Consider the following 13,200-nt stretch of genomic DNA (forward strand, 5'->3'; position numbering starts at 1 on the left):
TGACATTTGTAGCTAGCGAGATCAGATACTTCCTCTTTGCCTCTTTCTCTATTCTGCTTACCTTAAAACTTGCTGATTATGTAGCCTGACGTTCAGGACCTGCATTGGCTTACTCATGGATCTTAGGGTGACACAGTGATGGTATTATTTCTATTTCTTTTCAGTCTTTATATTTGTGTAGTCCTTGGTTCCACAGTCTACATATAATAGCATGCCTGTCTCAAAAATAGATGGATTGTAAGGTCATTGCAATCTTTGAAAAGGATCCCTACCACAAGCAGGTGAAGACAGGACTTCTTTTTTCCCTTCTAAGCACCTGAAATCACTTGGCATAGAGACCCTTTAAAGAATTTCTGCCTAAGTATTTGCATAAAAATGCGAACTCTAATTGTATGCCATAATTGATTCCTCCCGCCCCCCCCATTACTGATTTAAACCATAATATAGTTCTCTGTCTCTGAATATTTTTGCCTAACCTAACAACATTTGTTAGAAAACTTTGGGGGTTTCTGGATGGCTTGTAAGTGTAACCACAATATAGCTTAGCCAAGAAATGATCAGTAAGTAGGTATGATGGACATCAGGGTAGATAAAAATCAACGATTAAAAAATGGATTTTTAAAATTTAATTATATTTTCCGCTTTTTTTTTGTTAAGATGCTTTTTTTTTTAAGCATATGAAGATAGCTTTAATTTAAGATATGTTAAAGCTCAAAGATATTATTATAACTTCTAATGATATGGACAATATATTCATGTAACCTTTTAAAAAAAAAGTGTTATAAATGGGTCACAACAGGCCACGGACTGCATCAGGGGCCCAATCTTATGGGGTTTCTAGAGCTCTTCTATAGATTAGTACAGATTAAAGAAAACCACTGTACCCAGTGGGACTCAGTGCTCAGTCTAGAAGATCCCATTAAGCATCTCTGCGGTGCTTAGTTTCAGTTCTCAAATTGTGGATTAGTGTCTCCAGAGATAACATCCTTGTTAACAGCAGTATATGGAGATGAGAGCTAGCAGACCCAATTACCTACCCATCAGCCCTGGTTCTCTCTACAAGTTGGTATACACAGAGACAAGCCCGTACCTCTCTCTAAAAGTACAAAGTGTCAGGAAGTTAAATGAATGGAGGATATCAAACAGCAAGAATGCATTTTTTTTGCATGATTTAAATTGAGTATCCAGGTTATAGCTGTATGGGCCTACAAGCAAAAGGAAGCAAAACTCATAGTTTCATAGTTTCTCGTGGAAGAGGTGGGTTTTTTTTATTAGACCAATTGGATATTTGCAAAAAAACCCTAGCTTTTGGGCACACACACCTTTAATTAGGCATAGGAGAGAGCAGAGCTTGTAAAAGGTCTCCTAGGTAGAAATGACGGTTCATATTGCCACACTTCAGCTCTCCTGTGAAATACAAATCTTCATTTCTACCTAGGAGAACTTTTACAATCTCTGCTCTGTCTTGTGCCTGATGAAGGGCGAGTAGCTGCTGACTATTTTTGCTTAACCTAACAAAAGTTATCAGAAAACTTGGGGGGGATTCCTGGATGGCTTGTAAGCATAGCCAAAATGTAGCCTGGCCAAGAAACGATCAGTAAATACGTATGGCAGACATCATGGCTGGTAATAAAGACGTAAAGCAGAACAGGACCTAGCTGTTCACCAACACTGGAAAGTATTTCTTCATACTGTAGCTAGAGTCTTGGTGAGAAAGCAGGCCAAAGGGATTTATTACTAACAGCTAATATCCCACATGTGGCCTGGAGAAGCCTGAATCTTAAAATTCTCCGCCAGCAACAAAGCCGGGCTTACCGGGTCAGAATCGATCTATTCAGTCCCATCTTACATAAACATCTGAGTTAACTGTCATGTGCTACGGCATAAGAGATCCTTTGTGCAGCAGAGATACTGTTACTAAGGCAATAACCTTTCTACTCTATCCTTGCAACTAAAACGTGTTCTGCAGCCCTCGGCCGATCGAGAGGGACTGTTTCGATAACATAGGAATTTAAAAGTGCAGTGGGTTGTGGGGAATATGTTGGCCTCAAAGTTAACCCTCCTGCTTTCATTTATTTAATTTTGCTTGCACGAAAAATGCACCGATGACCTCTGCTGCGTGCCTGTAGTTTGGTGATGTTCTCGGAGTTTTCCATATGAAACCTTTTTCTTTTTTTTCATTTTAAATCGGTTCATAATATGCGACTCATCTAAAAATGGCCACGAGATGAATTTATTTTGCTAAAATGCTGTTTAAAAGTAAAGTGACTGAAACCACATGAATCAAATCGCTGGCAAAATCTAAAAGATGAGCGGAGGTCTCATTTATATAGCTTTTCTGTTAACTACGTTCGATTCCTGGCACTGATGAATGCTGGTCGCTGTTGGGAACAGTGAGGTAATGTGTTTTCTTGCCAAGGCAAGAATGTCATTCTGCAGCGCACTTTTTTGGCTGGGGTAGAGGGATGGGAAAAAGGGGCTTGAATGACTTGATTCCAGCCATTCTTGCAGTTCTCTAATGATTGGGGTGTTGCAACTGGTATGTCTCTGCAAGCTGGAGTTACAATGAACACGAGCGCTGAGCAGCTCTTTATAGGCGAAAATAGATTGAATAATAAAGGAGTTAGCTTAGTGATTCCCTGTCAGTGGAGCTCGGAAACCCTGCTGGCATCAGCTTCCTAGATATTCAATAGCATAGCTTAATAATGCTGGTGGGGAGAGGAGGGGAATCTTTGTGTACAGCATTCAGGGAAACCCTACTAGGATCCTTTCTTTTCCCTCTAGCCACAGTTGGGGCAGTTCAGTCTCTAGTTGTTTGAAGAGAACCACTTCATTAAAAAGAACAACCCTATTAATATTTTTGCCAAGCGCTGTTGTAAAACCAGTTACAACTCTTGCCCCAAATCAGCCCTACACCCTGCCCAAGTGTCGCTCCAGTCCCTTTCCCTTATCTGATCCACTGCTCAGCTTTCTGCTCCATCCTGTGCTCCCTGACCAAGCTGCTGTTCTGCTCCCTGTCTGATCTGCTGCTCTGCTCTCTGCTCCCTGCCCTGTCTGCCTCTGTGCTGCCTTTTCCCTTCCCAGTTTGATATATGCTTCACACAGAAGCTGCCTGGCACCTGTGCTGCTGGTTGGCCACTACTGTTATAAGTAATCTTTGAGGGAGCACAAAAACTGTTTAATTATTGTGCAGTGATGAGCACACTGGAATTCAGTCCCGCATGCAGCATCTGGTTGCCTCTAATACAAGCGTCATTGTATAAAGACCAATGTAGAAAGAAACCCACTGATTCTTTTGGCAAGTAGTTTAACATTTTTGGTACTGTGGCATAAGTCTGAAACCTAATTCTCATCAGTTCATTTATTTCCCATGATTTCAGCAGATGTTACAACTGCATCTGCACTCCCTGTATTTTTTAAGCACCCCTGCGTACGAAATGGTGCAGCCTACCTTTAAAACCTATCTTCACGCTAATTTAAATTGTAATTTTTTTTAAATTAGCATAATCTATGTGGTTGAAAGGATCTGTGTTTTTGCAGAGACTGCATTTTGTAACCCTTCAGCGTGAATAGTTGACTTGTTTGTGTCTAAATACTATGAGTAGTTAAGAATAGTTCTTTTTTCTGCTCTGTACAGGGCTGGGTGTTATTTTACATAAAAGTGGGTGGTATCCTTTTTTACCCTTGTACTGGCTGACTTCCAGCAAATTCCCTTGCTGTATTGTGACATCTGAGTACTCCGAACATACAGCAAAGCGTGTCTTGAATGATCATTTACAGTTTATAAAGTCGGTGACCTGTCTCTCAAAGCTCTGATATATTACAGCAGCCCATTTAGCATCCATTGCACCACCCGTATATTCAACATTTATTGACTTTTATCATCCTTCTTAACAAATCAAACTCTTGCTTTCGAAGAACAGGCTTTCTCTAATGTGATTGAAGGGTGCCTTCCATGTTTCTCCCTTTTAAAACCGTCTCAATTTGTTGACCTCCAATGGGAGTTGAATGCTTTAGGCTGTTTTGCATTCAACTCCTATTGGAGGTCAACAAACAGAGACAGTTCGAGGAGTCAGGTTTGGTCAATGGAGCAGACAGCTCTCAGCATGCTTCACAATCTGACCCAGTTCTTGTAATGAAGGCCTTCCAGGAGCATCTGCACAGAAGTGGGACAGTGGGTTGAGAGACTGGAATCAAAAGTGCAAGGAAATGGCAGTAAGCTTGACACGCTGTCCCTTATAGTTTGACGTCTTTCTCTTCCTTTCAACAGCTACATCCCCTCGAGTGTCATCAGAACTAGAGCAGGCGCGGCCTCAGACGAGCGGAGAGGAAGAGCTCCAACTGCAGCTGGCGTTAGCAATGAGCAGAGAAGTTGCAGAGCAGGTCAGTACCCTGTGCAGGTTAGCTAAAATATCATTTGACTTCTCTGCCTACACTCATATGTTGCCGTTTGTCTTTCCCTGGAGGCAGCTTGACTTCACACCAGTTGTGAGTAGTGGGAGAGAGTTGCCAGTTTGGAAGGGGTTACCGTTTCCAAGAGGGACTGTGGACTCCTTCCCATTGAAAACGATGAGATGACAGCTGTTTGATTAGAAAAAAAATTTCAGTGAAAAAGTACTATTGTATGAACAGCTGAATCTGATGTAAATTCAAAATTCAGCTCAGTCTCAACTATGGAACTAAGTCATTTTTTTCCTGGAGTGATCTGGGATGTTTCCTTGTACAATACATTAGTGTGAAACTGAATGCCTCAATTTAAAGTTCTTATCTCTGCAAAGTGATTCCATAAAGAGGAAAGCATTCATCATTAATCAATAAAGCTAGAAAGAGTGGTTTTAAACCAAGTAGAAAAAATGCATTTAAATGAGTGTTGGGTATTTGACTGGTCAAATAAATTTCGGTCAATTGATTTGATTGGTCAAAAATTGTAAAAAAAATTGCCAATAGGTCCAAATAATACCCAGAAAAAGCACACGTTTTTCCATTAAGAAATGGGTAAAAAAATCATATTTGTCGAGAAAACTACAAAAAATGTAGGTTTTTTGTTAAAATTGCTATAAGCTTTGACCAGTCAAAAATATGGAGTCAATTGACTGGTAAATTGACAATGTTTGGTTGGTCAAATGACTGGCTTGCCAACCCTAACTTAAATGGTTTGAAAAAGCTATAAAAATACCAGCTTTAGAAAGAGGTAGTAGAATCAAATATTCATATTTGACATGAACTTGTTATAGGTGGTTTATTTGTCTTCAGATCCAAAAAGGCAAGGAGTTGACTAGATAATCCGTTCATTTCCTTTTATATCTGAGAGTTGTACTAAATATGGACAGCGGCTGACAAAAGCCATGAAATTCAAAGTTAAAAATGACACATGGATTTAAACGATGATTTAAAGGGGCAGAAGAGTCATGCTTCAAGGTTGGAGTATCTGCTTTGCACTGTTTTTTGCCACACCATTATGAAGTCCTTATTATTTAATAAGTGTTGCTCATTTGGGGAAAATTGTAAATGAAACGTTCTCAACAAAAGGTTTCAACCAGAAATGTTGATGCAGGTCTAATGGTCTATTGCTGATTTTCATTGGGAGTCTGTGGGAGAGATGCAAAGGGAATTTCTCTCCAGTCGCATTGCATGGAGGGATCTCGGTGATCTGTCCTGGCAGTCTCAATGTCTGCGCCTCCATTGCAAGTTGCTCCAAAGGAAGCAGGGAATTGAAGCCGGCTTCCCGCACTAGTCTGATAAGGATCAGGGTAGAGCATGCTGTACCATCTTTATAGGCAGAGTTTAGGCTGATGGGCAGTACTGACAGTGTGTTTCCTTTGTAGGAGGAGCGCCTCAGACGTGGAGATGATCTCAGATTACAGATGGCTCTGGAGGAGAGTCGCAGAGACACAGTTAAAATTCCCAAAAAGAAGGAGGTAATGCCTTCAATTAAGAAATTCCTGGATTATGCTTCAAAATGCTTCAGCACCATAAGCATCTAGTCTAATACTGAGCTCTTGTATGCTTTGGGGTTGCTTTGTTAATAGGATTCTTCCATTTATGCACTTTTAACCCTGGGTATACAGAGGAACAAAAAGTTTCCTTGTGACTTCATTATGCTGGATATGCTACTACCAGTTAGTAGTGCTCTTTATTAAAGCGTAAAATGTTCCTACCCCCAGCATACGACTTTGTTGGATCTCATGGATGCTCTGCCCTCGTCAGCACCGGCCCCCCAAAAAACAGAGCCCTGGGGACCCACCGCTGTGGCAAACCAAACTGACCCCTGGGGAGGAACTGCAGTGACAGCTACCACCTCTGATCCATGGCAATCATTTGGTAAGAACAAAAAGTGCCTGAAGAGAGGATTACATAGAAAAAAAATCTTCTGGTTTTTTCTGAGTTGTTTTCAAAGCTTTTCAGTAGGGTAAAGGACGTCATACTCCACAGTGTAAGTATTTTGCTCCATCTTGGTGGTTTAAAAAAAAATCTGCTAACTAATTGAGAAGAGAACTGCAGTGGAAATTCTGATCTGTCTCGTTTGATTGTTTATAGTTCTTTGCTCAGAAACGGTAAGGCTGTTTTAAGTTTCTACCCCAAGGGTAGAAGAGTGATAACTGATACTCCGTTTTCCCTTTGTGCACCAGAAACTATTTGTCTCATGTTGGGGAGATGTTCATGCTCCAACTTGTAGTTGTGCTCGGTATCCAAGATTAAGCAACTATATTAGGCAGTGATGGGGAAGTAGGTAAAGTTGCTATAATTAGTAGGGCTGTAGCAGTGAATTACAGTGTGTTTAATACTGTTATTGAGAGAGGCTGCACTGATACCGACTTGCAAGTTCAATTGTTTAAATGACTTTTTTGTGATTTACAATTACGCTGATTTGAATGTTAATCGTTTACAAAGCAATGGTGGTTCTCAACTGCAGAAACCCAAATGCAGATACACTTGAAGTGACAGTTGCAGACCAGCATGTCAAAGAAAGCTACAGATATTTTTTCTGGATGTCTCCCCATTTCTTTCTGTCACCTATGCAGGATGCCTTGCAGCAAAGTCCTTCTGGGGTTGTCAGTCCTTTAGCAATTGGAAGCCGGGTCTCAGAGACAGCAAGATGCTCACAAAGCTATTTTTTCTGTACAGAAAGAATCACAGTTTCTTGCAGTGACTGCTCAACCTCTCATCTTTGAGGGCAAAACCACAGCTGCTTGTCGTCATGGGCAAAGGGAGGTTTGCCCTTGTCCTGAACACCCACATTTTTCTTGGCTTCCTCTGCTGCAGGCAGGTGTTTCCAAGCCCTCCTTCTAGAGACCGTTGGGAAAAGGTTAATTAAAAAAAACTCTTGTAAATGACTGGTTTACATTCTGGAGCATATAATTTGGGTTGGTTGGCTGAGCGCCATGGCTACGTATTTGCCAGAAACTTCCTGACTGGGACTGACTTGCTGCAATTCTATGAGGTTTGCAGAAATGGTAGAAAAACCCAGAAAGAAGGAAGGCCAGTTTGCTCCCTTTGCAAATCCTCCATCACTGAATGCATTTATGTTTTTTGTGACCAGTAACACCTAGTGCAGTGGTTCTGAAACTTGTGCACGTACCCCTGAGGGTACACACAACATCTCTGGGGGATATGTGGAAGAAGTTGTGTAATGGTGGATTTAATTTTCATTATAATAATAATAATTGGCGTTTAAGGGGTTAAAATATAAAATGTATGCTGATGGGCTACACAGGCAGCTGATAAATCTGGGAGGGAATATGCAATAAGAAAAAGTTTGAGAACCTCTGGGCTAGTGTTTTTGGACCAACCAGGAATCATTTCGTGAAGCAGGAACCAGGCTTGCCTGGCTCAGAAACCCAGAAAATGCGGCTAGATGCACTCTTCTCTTCCAGCTAATCCCTGAGTAAGCAGGAAGCAGATAGTACAAATGGTTCATGTTGTAGCAGCTGCCACTCTTGGCCACAGAGCTAACCCATCACTTGTCCCATTCCTCATCAGATACCTCAAGCACAAGAGACATGTTGGATAACGCTGTCCCTCTACTACCCATCTAATTCTGTTCACCTCGTATCTGTCATCAGTGTCAACCCCCGTATTTGTTTGGCTGGTATTAGACAGGCTATTGGTTGCAGTCATTTTGAGTAGTTATGGCTTGTTAAATTTGAGATTTGGAGCTTCTAGCCTCTTGTATCTTCCTTCATGGGCTAGAGGTGACTTCTTCAGCCCCCCCCCCCCCTTTGCAAACTTCAAGCTTCATGATTTCCATCAGAAAGTAGGGGAGCACAAGAAAAGCATAAGTACCAGACCTCTGGTCCTGAAGCACTGGAACAGGTTACCTAGAGAAGTGGTGGAGTCTCCATCCTTGGAGGTCTTTAAGGGCTGGCTGGAATGAGGATGGGGGTGGTCTTGCTTTGAGCAGGGAGTTGGACTGGATGTCCTCCTGAGGTCCCCTCCGTCCATCATTTTTGTGATTCTGTGACTTCCTAAGAAGCCAACAGTATTGTGTCCAGAACCTTGTCTTTCTGAATATGATCACGACGGCTCGGTGGGAAAGGAGGCGGGCAGAGATGTCCAGCACCGTTTTAAACTGAAAAGGAACTTACTGCATGAAGTGGTACTGGAAAGTATCTTTCTAATTCCAGGGGCACTCAAGGTAGGCAGGAAAAAGATCCAGTGGAGCAAAGCAGGGAAAATCAGGCTCGGCCTTCTGGAAAGAGGGATGTCTATGAATATAGTCCTAACAACACTCAGCCAGGAAGAAAGGTGCGACTGATGGCACAAATATGTGACCAGAAGTCATGATCTTCTGAGAGAGGCGCCAGGCATTGCTAGTCCGTTCTGTGCCTGGGAAGCCAAATGGAGACCGCAGAGCCCTGTACCACTGGCAGAAGGAGGAAATGCTTCAGGCAGGAGTCTATCATCCTGATGGGCAGGGAGCCGCGGCCTCTTGCACAGCTTCTCCAGCAAGTTCGATCCTGAGCTCTTCCCTTTCTGAATCTATTATTCCTGCCCATCCTGTAGAAAGTGATTTGATTTCTTACTTAGCCCCAACTGATGCTAGGACTCTTTTCCCATCCCATGTGGCAAGGAGATTGCTGTTGTGATCGTCTCAACAGCAGTTGCTCTGTAGGAAGCAAGTCAGGGATGGGAGTATTAGCATTGAAGCAGTAATTTATTCTCACTTTGTGCAACTGCATAGCTTTTGGGCCAGCCACAGTTTGCTGTTTTAGAAACAGTGAAACACGAGATCAGAAAAGGTCATTCACAGTTCCGGGGTTTTAAAACTAAGACTATTCGGAAGATTATTTTTTTTTAATGGAAAATTTCATCCATCTCGTGTTTTAAAATACAAGCAAAAACTTGTCAATGGCTGGTAGAGTTGCAGCTGTAGCGGTTCCTTTTGCTGACTCCCAGCTTTATTAATGCCATTAATAAAAACCCCTTGTTCTAGCTTGCCAGTTACTTGGCTCCCAAGGATAGTCTTGAAGATGTCAGATTTATGAAACTGATGGCTAGTTAAACAGTGACTCATTAAAACAGAGATTTTTAATCCTGCCTCACTGTGCTGTGGTGTTTCAATAGAGACAAAGGGGGTGTTGGGGGTGAGGAGGGGGGAAGGTATCTTCCTAAATGCTTCAATGTTGTGATCTGTCGCATGAAAGAAAAGGGTTTTTTTTGTTGTTGGGTTTTTTTAGGGGGTTTTTTTTTTTTTTTTTGAAAGCTTCCGTTAATGGGAAGTCATGTCATTAGCATTTCTCACATGGACTCCTCTATCGTAACTCAAACCAAAATGCAGATGAAGGCAATCTAAGAACTGGAACGAGAGGAGCTGCATTGAGTTGGAGCACTTCTGCATTTCCTGCTCTGTAGCTGGAACAAAACCATGGCACCTGTTGATGAAAGTGAGCTAACAATGGGAATTGAAAGTCGTGCTGGTGAGCACGTGTCTCCTCGTTGGCTGTAGCAATGAGTATTGGGGTGCTGTTTTGAACAACTGAGCATTTGATTGTGGACTGAAGCTGGCAAGGTGATCCAAGGTGATGCAGCTGCCTAGCACAAGAGTGGCTCTGTCCAGTTCTCACAGTACAGAGCGGGGCTCTCATACGTATGCTTCCTGCTGGGAACGAAACCTCGGTTTGTCTAGAAATCTGATTTTTGGAAAAAGGATGCGTGTGAACACTGTCTAATTAGAAGAAAATTGGTCGCCTCCGTGTTGCGTGGGCAGGTGTCAAAGCAAAAATATTTGCCATATCTCTTGGTTATGTAAAGTAAAAGGTTCTTGTGAGTAGAGATCCCATTCACATGCCCTGTGCTAGGGTGGGAGGCTGGAATAAACCGTAAGTTGCGTTCACATTACCTATACTGGCAAAGTGCGTGGTCCTGGCACCGCTGAAATCCAGTGTTGACTTCCTCAGTGAAGCCAGGATTTGAGCCTGGGGCAGGGGGAATGGAAGGGATGACTTCTTGGGCTGAACCTGGGTTATGAAGAAGCTTGACTGGTTACAGGAAAGGGTGATGGGGAGAGTATTTATTTGGAGAAGAAACTGGGCAGCAGCTGTACTGTACAGGGGACAAATTGCTGCTCTTCTGTATTTTGTCATATGCTCTTTACGGTCTCAACTTTCTTCTGTGCTGTGGGATCCCAGTGAGGCCCCAACCCAGGTCAGTCCTTAGCTTCTCTTGAAATATAGATTGTTTAGCCATTATGGCCTGTACGGGTGAAGAATTACCTATTTATTCCATTAAACATGGGAATCCTAAACCTCAATCAAAGCATTAGAACATAACTGCACCAGGGGGATGTGGGTTGAGGGTGGAGGACTATTGCAACCAGCAATGATAGGGAGAAGGCAAGGATGACCAAGGAACAGAAGGGAGATGACTTGGAGAAGGCCTTTGGGAAGAGCAGAGTAAGAAATGGGGAAAACCGTAGTTCGGGGAAGGTAGAATAGGTCGGTTATTCTTTTACAGAATTAAATTCAGTGGAAAAAGAAGGCAGTTATAAAGGGACTCCTGTTAAGCCGTTAGGTAGGGTTTTTCCTAAAAGCTGCCAGTTTTTGCACAGAAAACGTTGCTTCTTTTAGATATTGCCTCATTGAAACACTTCCCCCCTCCTCCCTCCCCCCCGAGTTGACTTTAAATATAACCTGGGATTTTCCTGTGTCATTTCCAGTCAATCTTGATTCTCTGCTGTGGGGAGGGACAGTCTGCTGAGAAAACCCCCCCAAACATATTCATCCTTGTCTTGGAATTACAGGTTTAATTACATGCTCAAGTGGGAGGTTATTTTTATAGTGCGGGAGTCTTCCGCAGAACCTGCTGTCAGCTTGGATGGATAGCACGTTAACGCCTGTGTGCCAACAGCAACTCATGTTGAACAATTTGTTTCACCATTGTCTTAGTGTTTACCTTGCAGGGATAATTTATACCTGGAGACAAGTAATGACCTAGGAAAGCTTTTCAGAGTGAGATTGTGTTTGATCTGCGGTCTCTTGCTCCAGGTGCCAAGCCAGCGGCTTCTGCTGACCCCTGGGGAGCACCAGCTGGATCCACTGCTCAGCCTCTCCCCAAAAACGTAGATCCTTGGGCTCCTTCTCAGTCATCGTCTGTGGCAGCAAAAGCTACAGCAGATCCTTGGGGACCAGCACCTGCAAACAAACCTATTTCTACTTCTGGTAAGAGGCTGTGTTAACATTTGACAACTATTTCCTAAATGAAGGGAGCCCAATCCCTTTTAAAAATTTTTTTTAACTGGGGGAGTTATTTCTCTGCCTCCTCTAGGTGATTTCTAAAATGGATCAGGTAAAAGAAGCCATTGAACTGAAGGCTTTGGGAGTTGGCTTGTGACAGCAAGGAAGATTGCAACAAGGAGAATATTGTGTCGTCGTTTTGAATTAGAGTACCGAATTCACGTTTCACCTTGTCCATGCTAACTCCCTCTTTCTTTGTGACCTGTCTCTATATACATCTGACACATGAATAAGCCAGGCAGCTGGAACTGCCTGGCTGCCATTGACACCCTCGATTGTATGACCAGCTTTAGCTTTGGTTAGGTAAAAAATGAATTTTTGGAAGCTAGAGCATTAAACCAAAAGCTAAAAGCAGCAGTCTTTTTTTAATTTGACCTTGTAGTGCAGAAGGGTGTGTCCGCAGATGTGGCTCATTAGTTCTGCATTTGATCAATGGCCAGTGTTCTGGGGAGGAGATTTTTCAAGGGCACAAGTGGGAGTTTGGTGCTTCTCTGCCCTTTGGGCCTTTGCAAATCTGTCCAAAGATATTGCAGCAAGAAGCTGCTGTAACTCCTTGCTAATGCCGTCATTCTCCTAACTCCCGCTAGCCTCAGATATGCCTGGGTGTTTTCATGTTGGTATCATGACTTTCTGCGCAAATGGGTTTGCTGGCATTCATTCATCTGCACATAATAAACAAAGGACTGATAAGTGGTATGATATTAAGGTCATGTCTAATCTCCTTTTCTATTGGCAAAGGAAAATAATTGGATCATTGTGGAAATGATTCTGAAATCCGGGTTTTATGGAGACTTTCCCTCTGGCCGGAAATAAATAGTGTCATTCAGAGCGTGGAATTTTGCTTCCGTTCTAGCTTCGTTGTTTTATCGTCACGAATTGTTTACTGATCGTTTGTTTGCTGGAAGCTTAATGTCAGCTGATAGCAAGAACATATTTCTTTTAAAAAATAACTGTTTTTCAAATGTCCATGCTCTGTTAGATTTGGAGTAATGATTCCTCTTCAGGTTTATGGGCTTTTCTACCTTCCTTTTTGGTTAAATACATCTCCCTACCTAGTGGAGGTATTAGAACGGCTAGGTGTCCCTTTGCTTAGTGCTGTAGGTCTTCTCTACATACAGTACTGCGAATTACCCTTTGTTTTGCCTTCCCAGTTCTTTTAATATGAAAGCAGGAAGCAGAATTGGGAATCTAGTTCTTACCCCAACTATGGCCATGCTGGCACTTGTTGCCTTTTCTTTGTTACGCCTTCCTTTTCTCTCCATGCTTGCAATCCCAGAATATAGAGAATTTGTTTGTCATCGCCACAGCTAGCTGCACGAAGCTTTATTTAAAAGCTATAGTCAGTAAATGTACCCTTGTCTTTTGGGCCACAAAATTACTACTGCTCTGATTTCCCACAAATAATGTTTAACTGGCATTACCTGTCAAGATTCGAAGGGCACTTAACTAAAAATCTGCATGCAAAGAT

At 42.4% G+C, this 13,200-nt stretch overlaps 1 protein-coding gene across 5 annotated transcripts in view; it reads left to right on the top strand.

Moving 5' to 3' along the window:
- The window catches only part of EPN2 (epsin 2), a 58,364-nt gene that overhangs the window by 36,764 nt on the left and 8,400 nt on the right, over positions 1-13,200 (top strand). For all 5 annotated transcript variants that reach the window (XM_090023998.1, XM_090024000.1, XM_090023996.1 and 2 more), the window contains 4 exons: positions 4,271-4,383; positions 5,826-5,918; positions 6,165-6,321; positions 11,484-11,657. In XM_090023998.1, coding sequence (XP_089880124.1) covers positions 4,271-4,383; positions 5,826-5,918; positions 6,165-6,321; positions 11,484-11,657 — 537 coding nt within the window. The remainder of the gene's footprint in view (positions 1-4,270; positions 4,384-5,825; positions 5,919-6,164; positions 6,322-11,483; positions 11,658-13,200) is intronic.

This window comes from Crocodylus siamensis, chromosome 12, assembly GCF_052110815.1.
Source record: "Crocodylus siamensis isolate JL-2025a chromosome 12, ASM5211081v1, whole genome shotgun sequence".
Classification (NCBI taxonomy): domain Eukaryota; kingdom Metazoa; phylum Chordata; order Crocodylia; family Crocodylidae; genus Crocodylus; species Crocodylus siamensis.